Source organism: Chiloscyllium plagiosum, unplaced genomic scaffold, assembly GCF_037043375.1.
Source record: "Chiloscyllium plagiosum isolate Xiang-an unplaced genomic scaffold, Cpla_swu_hap1 HiC_scaffold_1, whole genome shotgun sequence".
Classification (NCBI taxonomy): Eukaryota; Metazoa; Chordata; class Chondrichthyes; order Orectolobiformes; family Hemiscylliidae; genus Chiloscyllium; species Chiloscyllium plagiosum.
The window spans coordinates 58,844,698-58,859,466 of NW_028270139.1; the positions used below are offsets into that span (position 1 = coordinate 58,844,698).

The following is a 14,769-nucleotide window of genomic DNA, read 5'->3' on the forward strand; positions in this document are numbered from 1 at the left end:
CCCAATACTATTTCTCAACCAGGGAACACTTTGCTACATTTATAAAATTCAAGACTGCACCATCTCTACTTTTAATATAGTGGTCCCTTTACACTGGGCAGTCCCAGAAAGCAGATGTAATCACTTTCCCCAAATCCTTTATGTGATTTACTGTTTCTGCTTTAAAAACTCTTCAGAATTGTACAGTTTTGTCATTTAGTTTGCTGTATAATTTTGATGATTCAGCAGTATGGGGTAGCTTGTTTTTTGCACTGGTAGACCAGTCTACTAGGGAGATGAAACGTTAACCCTGCTTTTTTTCACAGATGCTTCCAGTCTGGCTGAATTTTCTCAGCAATTTCTGTTTTACATAGAACAGAGAACAATACAGCGGAGGACAGGCCTTCAGCCCTCAATGTTGCGCTGACCTGTGAAATAATCTAAGCCCATCTCATTACACTATACTATCATCATCCATATGCTTATTCAAGGATTGTTTAAATGTCCCTAATGTGGCTGAGTTAACTACATTGGCAGGCAGGGCATTCCATTCTCTGAATAAACAACCTGCCTTTGACATCTATCTTAAATCTATCACCCCTCAATTTGTAGTTATGCCCCCTTGTACAAGCTGACATCGTCATCCCTGTCTACCCTATCTAATCCTCTGATCATCTTGTATGTCTTTGTCAAATCCCTCTTAGCCTTCTTCTCTCCAATGAGAACAGACCCAAGTCTCTCAGCCTTTCCTCATAAGACCTTCCCTCCAGACCAGGGTAACATCTTTGTAAATCTCCTGTGCACCTTTTCCAATGCTTCCACATCCTTCCTCTAATGGGGCGACCAGGACTGTACACAATGTCCCAAGTGTGGCTACACCAGCATTTTGTATAATTGCAGCATGACATTATGACTCAAGAACTCAATCCCTCTATCAATAAAACCTAACACATTGTATACCTTCTTAACAGCATTATCAACCTGGGTGGACTCCAAGATCCCTCTGGACATCCATCCTATCAAAACATCTTTCCATTGACCCAGTATTCTGCCTTCCTGTTATTCTTCCCAAAATGAATCACCTCACATTTATCTGCATTGAACTCCATTTGCCACCTCTCAGCCCAATTCTGCAGTTTATCCAAGTCCCTCTGCAACCTGCAATATTCTTCTACACTGTCCACTACTCCACCGACTTTAGTGTCATCTGCAAACTTACTAACCCATCCACCTATGCTTGTGTCCAAATCATTTATAAAAATAATAAACAGCAATGGTCCCAAAACAGACCATTGTGGCACACCATTAGTAACCGGACTCCAGGCTGAATATTTTCCATCAACCACCACTCACTGCCTTCTTGCAGAAAGACAGTTTCTAATTGAAACAACTAAGTCACCCTCAATCCCATGCTTCTGCATTTTCTCCAACAGCCTACCATGTGGAATCTTATCAAAGGCTTTACTGAAGTCCATGTACACCACATCAACTGCCCTACCCTTATCCACATGCAGGTCACCTTCTCAAAAAACTCGATAAGGTTTGTGAGACATGACCTGCCCTTGACGAAACCATGTTGACTATCTGCAATCAAATTGTTGCTTGCTAGATGATAATAAATCCTAGCTCTTACAATCCTTTCCAAAACATTTTCTACAACAGACGTAAGGCTCACTGGTCTATAATTATCTGGGTCATCTCTACTGCCCTTCTTGAACAAGGGCACAACATTTGAAATCCTCTAGTCCTCTGGTACTAAACTGACTGCTGAAAGATCAAGGCCAAAGGCTCCAACATCTCCTCCCTAGGTTCTCAAAGAATCCTTGGATAAATCCCATCTGACCCAGGAGACTTGTCTACTTTCACTCCTTCTAGAATTGATAACAACTCCTCCTTACTAACCTCGATCCTTTCTAGCCTAATATCCCGTACCTCATCCTTCTCCTCTACAATATTCTCCTTTTCCAGAGAGAAAACAGTTGACAAATATTCATTTAGCACTCTCTGATTTCCACATGGTCCACACACAACTTCCCACTTCTGTCTCTGACTGGCTATATTCCTACCTGAGGCTTCCTTTTATTCCTCACATATCTGAAGAATGCTTTAGGGTTCTCCTTTATTCTACCTGCTAAAGACTGCTCATGTCCTCTCCTTGCTCTTCTTAACTCTCTCTTTAAATCCTTGCTGGCCTCCATCGCCTCATCTGAACCATCTCATCTCAAAGTCACATTTTTGTTTCTGATTTCTAGTATCTGCAAGTCTTTGATGTTTTTCATTTAAAGAAATAGTGTTTTGGATGTGAAGGCCATGTATTTTTATTGAATTGCAATTCTATATTCTGATTGTGAACTGAAATGTTCCCATTTCAGGAAACATTTCACAAGAGTTGTATAAGGGATTGCTGCATATCTTAAAAGCAAGCTACCAGCACTTACTGTAAGTGGTTGTTACACTGTTCATTCAACCAGAGTGGGAGGTTAGTTGCGGACAAACCAACACTATGAGGTGTGTACATTGTGAGATTAAGCTGGGAACAAGTAGTTTATTTGCAACTTGTCACTACCCCACAGACCAAAGACAAAGCTATTCTGCCTGCCAACAATCATGTGTGATTGAACAGGAGCTCGACCTCCAGAAAGGGGAGGTGGAGTCCTTTGTCCTACAATTAAAAGAAATACTTAGAGCCTGAAAAAGTCTGTTTACTTTTCCTTACCAGTTGTTGCAAGCTGTTGCTTTTACACAATATGTCAGGGACTTTAAATTGTCAACCAGTCTATCTATGCCTCATTTAAGCAAATGAAATCAGCTGGAGAAGGAAGATTGAGGAGCAGCAAGTTCTGGCAAGCCAAAATGATTATCTTACTGAACCCTGTGGAGAAGGAACCATTGAAATGCCTTCCCAGATCCTTTCTCCACTCATTACAACAGCTTTTATTGTAGGCGAAAGTGAGGACTGCAGATGCGGGAGATTAGAATCAAGATTAGAGTGGTGCTGGAAATGCACAGCAGGTCAGGCAACATCCGAGGAACAGGAAAATCAACGTTTCGGGCAGGAACCCTTCGTCAGGAATGATTCTGTGTCTGTTGAGTCTAACTGGACTCAAAACATTAACTCTGCCCCAAGGCTGCCAGCCTCATTCCTGATGAAGGGCTTTTGGTCGAAACGTTAGTTTTCCTGCCTCTCGGATGCTGCCTGACCTGCTGTGCTTTTCCAGCACCACAATCTCGACTGCTAACTGCCCAGTGTCTGAAATAACATCACAAAGGCCAGTATCCTGTCACCAAGTCACCCTTTATTTCCACATGCACAGTATATGACACTAATCCAGCTAGATCAGAGCCTGTTTGTAGAGTGAGCAGAACCCCTGACACTCCTGTTTATGTCTGTCAGCCAAGACTCCCTGATTGGACCACTGTAGCAGCCTCCATCAGGGAACTCATGTTCTATGAGGTCTATCTGGCTGACCTTGTTCTAAAACTACATTACCCTTTTTAGAGGATTGCCAATGACTTGCTACCAACTCTGCTCAAAGATTAGGGATGATTAGTGCATTAATTAGAACTTTAATGCAATTGAAATATGATATTTCTGCTGGTAATTAAATCATAGTTGCTGGGTGACGAAAATATATCATTGATTCTAATTCAAGATTTCTGGCTTTTACCTTACCAAAACCAAAAGAGTGGAAGTTAAATCAGGTATCAGATTTTGTGAACTCATCACTTTTTGCTCCACAAATTCTTTGCACATTCAGATGCACCTGGTCAATATCTCTGAAGTATGACCATATTAATAAATGAAGCTTTGATCGCTCAACTTTTTAATTTAAAAAAACCCTTACAATAATTTTATAAGGGAAAGCTTTGCAGTGAATTCAAGCATTTGCTTCTGGGCTGTTGGTTCTCACCAAAGTCAGGCAATTGGGTGAAAGTTGCTTCTTATTACCAAGTTGTCAATGATCTCAGTGAAATGATTTCAGACATTCTGACCCAGCAACTCGAAGACACATCTCCATTACATGAAAGTGCCCATAGATCATCAAAAATTTGCCCTAAAAAGGCAATTTTACTCAGTGCGTCTACAAGCACTGTTGTGCTGGAAAATAAAAATGCCATGTTGCTTTCGACTTGGACAAAAATATGAGTGTGCTACAGAGATTTTGAGAGTGAAAGTACTAAAATAGTAAACTAACTTCATTTGTGCTTCATCAGAGACTTATATTTTGCAACAGAGGACTTAAACCTTAATTCCCATGACTTCCTTTTTTAAATGCCCATTAAGATTATTTTTATATTTCGTGTCATTTCTTTTGAATTTGTGTTAGAACAAAATTCTTTAGTTAATAAAACGTTTATTCAACTAAATATATGTTTTGTTCACAGATCTGCATGATAACTATCACTCTTGTTATGGTTGGGATTTTCCATTTATTCCTTTAAACATGCTTGGATAAGTGTTTACTTCCTCTGCCTGGCAGCAATCCAGTAGAAAGAGATTCAGTTCACTGTTGTTGAACTATTCTGATCTTTATTTCAAGGGATGAATACTAGTGGGGTTCTAAAATAGCCAGGTCATCTGCCCTCCCTCAGTATAGCCTAAGTATTGAAGGTGAAATGTAAACCTATTATTACCTCTAAAAAAAACAGCAAAGTTTGCCAGAAACACACAGCAGTTTTGTCAGCATCTATAGACAGAGAAACAAAATAAATGCATCACTTTTTCATGTCAGAGATGGCAAGGAGACTGGACTAATCTCATGATTTCAGCCGACTCTCAAGAATTGTCCCTTATGCAAATCCGAGTTCATCCCTTGTGGTTGGAGGGTTCCTAGCCGGAAGATGAGGTGTTCTTCCTCCAACCCCGATGTGGCCTCCTCTATATTGGGGAGACGGGCCGCCTACTTGCGGACCGTTTCAGGGAACACCTCTGGGACACCCGGACCAACCAACCCAACCACCCTGTAGCTCAACATTTCAATTCCCCCTCCCACTCCACCAAGGATATGCAGGTCTTTGGACTCCTCCATCGTCAGACCACAGCGAAACGACGGTTGGAGGAAGAACGCCTCATCTTCCGGCTAGGAACCCTCCAACCACAAGGGATGAACTCGGATTTCACCAGTTTCCTCATTTCCCCTCCCCCCAGCCTGTCTCAGTCAAATCCATCAAATTCAGCACCTCCTTCCTAACCTGCAATCTTCTTCCCGACCTCTCCGCCCCCACCCCAGTCTGACCTATCACCCTCACCTTGACCTCTTTTCACCTATCACATTTCCGACGCCCCTCCCCCAAGTCCCTCCTCCCTATCTTTTATCTTAGCCTGCTGGACCAACTTTCCTCATTCCTGAAGAAGGGCCATTGCCCGAAACGTCGATTCTCCTGTTCCCTAGATGCTGCCTGACCTGCTGCGCTTTTCCAGCAACACATTTCCACATCTGATCATCTCTCAGCCTGCCCCCTCTGCCCTTACCATGGCATCCCATGACATTCAATGTTCTCACACCCTTAGATCCCTCACACACATTATTCACTGTCTGAACAGAGCTCGCATGCCTTATTCTAGCAGTTGGAGGCTGGTCAATAATCCATGAAACTCCAAGAGTAAACAAACTAATTCTTCAAACCAATTGTGTAAACAGACTCAAATGTTTGTAAAATAATTAAGCAGTTATATTGTAGTTCATAAAAACCTGAGTAAAGATGCAGGAAAGCAATGGGAAAAGATTAAAATTTTATATTTAGTGATCATAATTGTCTATCCTTTCAATATTGTGAAACATACTTTTTTAATCATTGGATGATTTCTTCTCGTATTCTTGGGATGTATATGTCAGAGCATCTGCTGCCCATCTCTGATTGGACTTTGAAAAAGTCTTTGCATTCATTTCTGCTCACTACACTATGGGAAGTATGTGGAGATTTCGGAGAGGGTGCAGAAAAGGTTGACCAGGATGCTGCCTGGATTAGAGAGTATAAGCAGTAAGGAGAGGCTGGACAAACTTGGGCTGTTTTTCTGGAGCAGCGGAGGCTGAACAGAGACCTGATAGACGTTTATAAAATTATGAGAGGCATAGGTAGGGTTGACAGAATTGAAATGTCTGATATTAAAGGACATGCATTTAAGGTAAGAGGAGAATTTTCAAAGGAGATGTGAGGGCAAGTTTTCATGCACAGAGAGTGGTAGATGCTTCCACCAGGGGTAGTGGTGGAGGCAGAATAGATAGGGGCTTTTAAGGGGCTTTTCGGTAAGCACATGAATAAGCAAGGAATGGAGGGATACAGACCATGGGCGATCAGAAGGGATTAGTTTAACTTGGCATCATGTTTGGGACAACATTGTGGACTGAAGGGTCTGTTCCTGTGCTGTACTGTTCTAACATGATGATAAACTGCTGCAGTACTTCACATGTAGGTACAGGAAGGAGATTCCAGGGTTTTGACCCAGCAATAGTAAGGGAACAGTGACATGGTTCTGGGTCATGATGCTGTATGGTTTGGAAGGGAACCTTAAGGTGTTGTGTTTGCACATATCTGCTGCCCTTGTCCTTCTAGCTCGGTGAGGGTTGCAGGTTTGAAAGACTTTGGTGAGGTTTTCTTAACTCAGTGGAAGATTTTATGACATTAACACTGTTGATTTTTTAATTGACAACTTTACAGTGAGCAGAAGTCACAGTCTAGCAATCAGATAGTTGGAACTTAATACCCTCATCTGGGTGGGGTGTGTCATTTTTTCAGGAGAGTGGTGGGTGGGAAGCCCACCACCTTTGATGGGCCAAAAGACCTACTTCTTCTTTACTTTCTTATGATATTTTATTATGGCCTAACAATGAATGTAACTTCTCTCCAAATTTTCCTACTTTTGCCCTGACTGTGTTAGGGTGGGAAGGCTCATGGACGGCTAATTGAAGCTGTTAAGTGGATAATTGATATGTAGCTAATGGCCTCATCCTGCTCCCACTAGTGTTCAGCCAAAACTGGCCAGGGCACTCATCATGCTGATGCCTGAAAAACAAACCTTGCTTTACTTATTTGAGTGTTCTCAGGTGGGGTCACTCATTTAGGGGAATCAGAAATAGGAAGGGGAAAGCCCACTAAGAACCAAGCCCCTGCCCTTTCAGCAAACTCCATCCCCTCAAAATTTGGCAGGTTTGTCTAAACCAAGATGACTCAGATTTCTCATAAAAACTGAAAGAACCCTGGATTCTAGAAATCAGAAACTAAAGTAGAAATTGCTGGGAAAGCTCAACAGGTCTGGCAGCATGGGTCACTGGACCCGAAATGTTAACTCTGAATTCAGTCTACAGATGCTGTCAGACCTTCTGAGCCTTTCCAGCAACATCTGTTTTAGTGACTCAAGACTCTTCCTGGCTCCCAAGCTGGTTAGCAATGCTGTCATTGCTGCAATTAAATACTGCCTATTGTTAAGACAATAACTTTTTCCAAACAGAGCAGGAGCATAACTCACCTCACTGAATATCGGTACAACACATGAACTATTGAGGAGGTAACACCATTTTACTTCCCTTTTAAGTTCTTCTCACCTTTGGCCCATGGGTTATGCCGTAATGCAGCTCAAGTGAAACCTGATATCTGCTGAAGTCCAGCCATGTCCGTAAAAATTTTGAAAACCTTACCTGGAGTGAGGTAGACATAGCCAGGTGTAGATGGCTGAGAATAGGAACAGAGGCAGGAATGGCAGCTGCCCCAGTCTGCAACCATTTTTTAGATGTTCTCTTATCCACTTGATCAAGTCTGTTTCAATATTTTTGATCTGTGAACATTATGATAACTGGGAAATGTTAAGAATTTAATTTGGAGCTTTTGAAAGAGAGGTTTGGGAACAAAGAAGAAAATGGAAGGTCTATGATAAAGTGAAAACCAGGTGGGTGTAAATGACAAAGGATTTCATGATGCAATGCCAAAGGAAGTGGTAATGGGACAAGCAAATGGAAAATAAACATGAGGAGATATGAATGGCAAGATTCTGAAAAGCTGCTTCTGAATGCAAAATCAAGGTAATAACAGAGAAAAGTGAGAAAAGCAACAGCAATGGTCAATAAAACAGACAAAATGGGAGCCGAGGTTCTGTTCTGAAAGTATTGAATGCAGGGTTGAGCCTGGAATATTGACAAGTATCTGATTGAAAGATGTCTCTCAAGCTTGCATTAGGCTTCTTTGGAGCACAAGAGGTGGCATGGTGACTCAGTGGTTAGCCCTGCTGCCTCACAGTGCCAGGGACCCAAGTTTGATTCCAGACTTGGCCGACTGTCAGTGTGGAGTTTGCACATTCTCCCGTGTCTACGTGGGTTTCCTCTGGGTGCTCCGGTTTCCTCCCACAGTCCAAAGATTTGCAGGTCAGGTGAATTGGCCATGCTAAAAATTGCCCATAGTGGTAGGTGCATTAGTTAGAGGGAAATGGGTCTGATGAGTTACTTTTCAGAGGGTCAGTGTGGACTTGTTGGGCCGAAAGGCCTGTTTCCACAGTGTAGGTAATCTAATCTAATCTAATCGGCCCTGGAGGACATTGACAGAAAGTTTAGAATGCAAGCAAGGTGGAGATGTAAAATGACCTTAAAATTAATCCCAAACTGGATTCCTGGATTTTTGTCCTATAAAGAGATTTGTGTTGAAGCAGGAGCAAATTATAGGGTGAACCCTGTATCCGTGGAATTGTTTTCTGCGCTTTCAGTTACCCGTGGTTTACCGTTGCCTGAACATATTACACAGAAGCTTCCGGAACCAGGGACCGGGGGCGGCTAGGAAGGTAAATTTCCCATTTAACTGAATGGGTTTGCTCCTATCCGTGGTTTTGCGCTTCCACGGTAGGTCTTGGAACATATCTCCCACGGGTACGGGTGACCTACTGTACTGCAGATGCTAGAATCTGAAGTGACAACAAAAGAAAGCTGGAGATCACAGTGGGTCAGGTAGCATCCATGGAGATAGAGCATGTAAAATGAAATGAAATGTGGAGGCGACAGCATTTATGCAGGAATCGGCGGTAGGGTTGGAGTGCTGGAGGAGAAAGGGTGTTGATAGTTCAGATTAAGTGATTGGAATGTGAGAATGGCAGAACAATGGTGTGTCTAACTGCCATACTGGAATGAGCAAAGAGGCCCATTGAGATTGGGAGATGGGTGGGGGGGGGCGGGTTGGAAGGGAGGGGAGTGAGGGTTACAGAAAATGTAAGAAGCAAAGGCTAAAAGAAAGGGAAGGAATGGGTTCACCGTTTGAAGTTGTTGAACTTAATATTGAGCTCAGCAGCTTGTAAAGTGCCTAATCTGAAGATGAGATATTGCTTCTCCAGTGTTCACTGTGATTTGCTGGAGCATTGCAGCATGCTGAGGACACCTTCCAAAACAGTACTGCTGACATGGCTTCCTTCTTTCATAACTGTGTTTCCTGCCTACTGTGGTTGACAGGGCCCTCAGACATACCTCTGCCCTTGCCCCACCCCATCATTCATAAGGGAAATTGGGTCCTGCTTGTACTGCCTTTTTATCCCACCAGCCTCCACAATCAAAGGATCATTCTCCGCTATTTCGGACAATGCCAGTAGAACACCACTACCAAACACATCTTCCCCTCACTCCACTTTTGAATGTACCCTCATCCATTCCTCATATAACCCCCTTTCCCATGGCATCTTCCCATGTAACCACAGAAAGTGCAACAGCCGTCATCTTCTCCATGCTCACCATCCAAGGGCCTAAGCAGTATTCCACCTGTATCTCCTCCAATCTTGTGTATTGTATTCGCTGCACCCAATGTGGCCTTCTCTACATTTGAGAAACCAAACATAGGCTGGGTGACCGCTTTACAGAACACCTTCGGTCCAGGTGTAAGTATAACCCCGACCTTCCCATTGCTAGTCATTTTAACATAGCATCTTGCTTGCATGCCCACTTGTCTGTCTTTAGCATGCTGCAATGCTCCAGTGAATCACAGTGAAAACTGGAGCAGCAACATGTCATCTTCAAACTAGACACTTTGCAACCTTTTGGGCTTGATATTGAGATGCATGTTGAGGCTGGTTTCCATTCAAAAGAATGTCACAGCTCAAGTCATCACTACCATATTTGCCGGCCACATGGAGTCTGTTTGCTCAGTCACAAGTTGTTGGTGTGGAAGATATTTTTCCACTTGTTATTTACAGCTTACAGCATGACACAGTATGAGTTTACTGTGAATGCAATTGCAAAATTGTCATCCGAGTCTATTTTAATGTTCTGTGGGTTGGGCACCATTTTCTCTAATCACGTATCATACATCCTGCCTTTCTGTTTGGGTCATTGCATTAAAGTGACAAAAATTATAAGTTTTGCACTTCATTTCATAAGCATATTCTGCTCTGACACAGTGAGAATGTGCTGCTCTCCCACATCTCCTGCAATCTGTCCAAAAGGAAAGGCCTCAGATAGGATTACGTTGGTGCCTTGGGGCTGTGAAGAACAGCAATTAATTACCCAGTGTCAGTTTATGGTAATTGCTGTGACACACCATGCAGCAGTCAAGTATTTAACATTCCATGTATTTTCAAGAAGTTACATGCCTAAAATCACGTTACCTTACAAAAATATTACTTTTGTCAACCACTCCCTTCATTCCACATAAAGATCACCAACTATTTTAGATTATTGGCAATAAGATGCCTTTGACTTAGACATTAGGTTGTTTGAGGCCGCAGGTATAGAACATGGATAGGCAATAAAATACATGTAAATTCCACATGATTTTTATTCTGTGCTGTGAAGCAGTTAGCTGTGCTGCCAACAGAAAATTTAATTCAGTGTTCCAGTTGATATGCTTCAAAAATGTAATTTAGCTTTATTATTGATCCAGGGACCCTAGCAACTCAAGAAAAACTTCTTATCATTCCTCATGTTTCATTACTATTAGGACACCAGAGGTAATCTTATGATTTTGCAGTGGCAGCACTTATGCCTTCCACTGAGAGCATATTACCCTTTGCAGCGAGTATGTGAATTTATCTTTCCGAGTTCTTATTGACTTCTCTGCAGTGTTCAAGGTGTTCAGTTTTGCCATTGTTCTCCACTCCTCCTTCTGTGGTCAGTTGCATTGTGTTGTCAACATTTCTTGTCTCCCAGTACAATGTGTGTAACTCCAAACTGCTTTGTACAGCAGTCACATAGCCACCTCCAAACTACCTTCAAGATCTATTCTTCTTTTGCTTTTTTTAAACTAGTAAACACTACCAGTAAAAATACATATGTAGCCAATTATGTATTTAAGTACACTGCCCATTAAGGGCAGTGCAAATGATCAAAGGTTGGGGCGGGGTGTGCAGAGTTCTGTGTGGTTTACAGAGTACAGGAAGTGTCTAAATCAAAGTGGAGTTGCTGGGGGAAATAAGGCACTGCATCCCTCACAGCACCCACCTCTTTCTAAAGGCATCACGAGCATTGATGGATATTGCATACTACTTCTCCAAGGACACCCAGGCACAAACATAACCGTGAAAGAGGGGCAGACAGTTAGCAGAGAAGGCCTCCTCTATGGCCCCTGCTTGGACCTATTTATAGCCGACCTGGCCAAGCCCATGAGCTGATCCAAGAGGAGATTGTCTAATCTGCCTGTCCTCTCTGCACCATGTTCCCAAAGATCAGAAGTATAGGGCAGAAGAGAAACCAAAAACACAACAACAAATTTCTCAAGTAACTAAAAATGGGTGCAAATGCACACAACTAACATAAACATGCTCCATGGACTCCACAGTGCTGCAAAATACCGTAAACAGTTAGGCTGAGAGTCCATGAATCGTCATGATCTACAGTTACACAAGACTAGTACATGCAACACCTTCCTGGGGGATCCCTGCAACCCAGCTGCTTTAAGCATGCTAAGGTGTACTTGGACGGCGGATGTGGGAATTGAGATAGATGGTATGCGACAGCAGCCTGTACAAAAGAATGCCTCTTTGGAAGGTGGAAAGACACACCACACATACACACGAGGCAGCTCAGGTTGTAGGGCGTGGGCTATGATGGAAGAAAATAATCTAGTCTTTTAAACAAAAATTAACCTTTTATAAAAAATTAACTTGTTCAGACATGTTATGACACACCTCTGGAGCAGGTGGGATTTGAACCAGGACTCCCAATAAGATCCATTCTTGCCAGCTTTCTTTTATCTCATCCACATGTTGCCTCTTAATATGTTGAGGGGGAGAGGTGTTAGATTTAATTTTTCACAAAATTTGGCAATAATGAATCACCCACCACTTATAAAGCCTTTGGGATTTTTCGATACTTTGCTCGACTGAAAGATCAGGTTTATGATTGATAAGTCTACAGTCACTCAGTAAAAGTTCTGTTTCAACTGAATTATTCGCAGTTGTTCTGGTCATCTTCCACTTTGTACAAAAACATCTAATTCCACATCACTAACCTACCTCTTAACCCTAAAAACTCCTCATTGCTGCTCAACAATTTTAGTGTAATATTAAAATCGAATGTATGAATGGCACACTGGCAGAATGGATTGTCTATCGTAAAACATGTCCAGTTTTCACCCTGTTGATTTTAATAGGTTGGAAGTAAAGTGATTTGTACAGTGGATCACTGCACCCATAGATTCCCCCTCCTCGCCACATGATAATAAACCATTGATGAGCCAGAACTTCTCTCAGTAGAAGATCAGCATGTCTAAGAGTATCATTGTCAGTCCCTGCCGGAATTCAACTGAATATTTGTTATTGACTTTATTCACCTACTCTGTCAGACTGCTCACAATCTTGCTACTTTTTTTGACCTGTAGCAGTGATCTCAGCTTTATATCTTTCAGATACTTATTTTCTCTCTGTCCAGTGCATTACCTCCATTCCTATCTTAATATCTGTACCCTGTCACCTCTCCACTTAACTTTGTGATCTCTGATTGATAATCTTCACCCTCCACGAACTCCTAGTCCTTCAAAACTCTGCTGCTGACATGTTTTCGGTTGTGAATTCTTGTTGTTCCTGAGCTTTGTTGAACCATGAAACTGCCTGACCTGCTGTGTTTTTTCCAGCATTTTATCAACACTGAATATTTGATCCACTGAAGAAATCCTCAGCTGCAAACCTCTTGACTACCCATACGTTCTAGCTGTGCAGTCTTCTTCAGCCTAAGATTCCTTTTCATATCCTTTGAGATTTTGGCACGAGGCAACTGCTCATCATTCCCTCTCTCCAAATCGACTTCTGGAGTATTGTCTAGTGCATTTATAACTTGTTCTGTCCTAGCTGATATAAAATATAAAGCTTTGTATTTAAGATATACATTCTATTTAAAAAAAACATGTAGCAGCGTTGCATTGTTGATTTTTTTCTAAAGTAACAACCTAATTTTACTGAAAGCAGTGCAAAAAAATACATAGGTGCTTTTGAAGGTCTTGTAATGCAGTGGTACCACTGGGTCAGAATGCCCATGTTCAAGTCCCCCATGCCACAGAGGTATGTCTTTTTTTGTTTATTCTGTTGTGGGACATGGGCGTCACTGGCTGGCATAATTTATTGTCATCCTTAATTGCCCTTGAGAAATAGTGGTGAGTTTATTCCTTGAACAGCTACCGTCCACGTGTTGCAGGTAAACTCATAATGCAAATGGGGAGGGAATTCCAAGATTTTGACCCAGTGATAGTGATGAAATGGCAGCATGTTTCCAGGTCAGGATGTTGAGTAGTAGCTTGGGAGGAAACTTCAAATGGTGTTCTCACGTACCTGCTACCTTTTTCCTTCTCGATGGAAGTTTTGGAAGGTGCTGTCTCAAGATCTTTGGTGTATTTCTACAATAAATCCTAGAGATAGTAAACCGTGCTGCTACTAAGTGTCGGTAGTGGAGGGAGTGAATGCTTGTGGCTGTGGTATCAGTCAAGTGGGCTGCTTTAACCTGGATGGTGTCAAGCTTCTTGAGAGTGTTGTTGGAGCTGCGGTCATTCAGACAAGTAGGGAGTATTCTATCACACTTCTGTCTTGTGTCTTGTGGACAAGATTTGGGAGCGAGGAGGTGAGTTATTCACTACATTATTCCTGCCTCTGATCTGCTTTTGTGGCCACCATATTTATGTGGTGAGTCCAGTTGAATCTCTGGTTAGTGGTAACCCTCACAGTGCTGATGGTGTGAGATTCAGTGGTGGTAATGTCATTGAATGTCAAGAGGGAGTAGTTGGATTGTCTCCTTTGTATATGGTAATTTCCTGACATTTGTGTAGTGCAATTATTATTTGCCACTTCTCAGCCCATGCCTGAATAATGAGCAGATCTTGTTGCATTTAAACATAAACTGCTTCAGTATCTGAGGAGTTGCAAATGGTGCTAAACATTGTGCAATCATCGATGAACATCACCACTTCTGACCTTATGATGGAGAGAAAGTCATTGATGAAGCAGCTGAAGATGGTTGGGCCTAGGACACTACCCAGAGAAACTGTGCACAGATGTTTTGGAGCTGAGAGAATTGAACTTCAACAATCACAACTATATTCCTAAGTGCCAGGTTGAACTCCAAACAGTGGAGAGTTTACCCCCAGTTCCCATTGATTCCAGTTTTACTAGGGCACCTTGATGCCATACTTTGTCAAATGGTAGCAGTGCAGTGCCAGGAGGCCTGAGTTCAAGATTCATTTGCTCCAGTTGTATGTAATAATATATCTGAACAGGTTGTTTAGAAAATAACTGTATCCAAATCTTAAAATAGAAAAAGGAGCACAGGCGCTGATGTGGCACAGAGCCAAATATTGTTTGACTGGATTAGTTGATGGAAACCTGAACATAAAACACTTCAGTCT

At 42.2% G+C, this 14,769-nt stretch overlaps 1 protein-coding gene across 4 annotated transcripts in view; it reads left to right on the plus strand.

Annotated features, from left to right (window-relative positions):
• Nucleotides 1-14,769, plus strand: part of pcdh7b (protocadherin 7b) — a 393,944-nt gene that overhangs the window by 103,077 nt on the left and 276,098 nt on the right. Inside the window, exon 2 of one of the 4 annotated variants that reach the window (XM_087987047.1) lies at nucleotides 13,012-13,113. The exons of the other annotated variants lie outside the window; for them this stretch is intronic. Within the exon in view, the coding sequence (XP_087843173.1) occupies nucleotides 13,012-13,044 (33 nt within the window). The 3' untranslated portion in view covers nucleotides 13,045-13,113. Of the gene's footprint in view, nucleotides 1-13,011; nucleotides 13,114-14,769 lie in introns of those variants that run through there. 4 annotated transcript variants of the gene reach the window in all.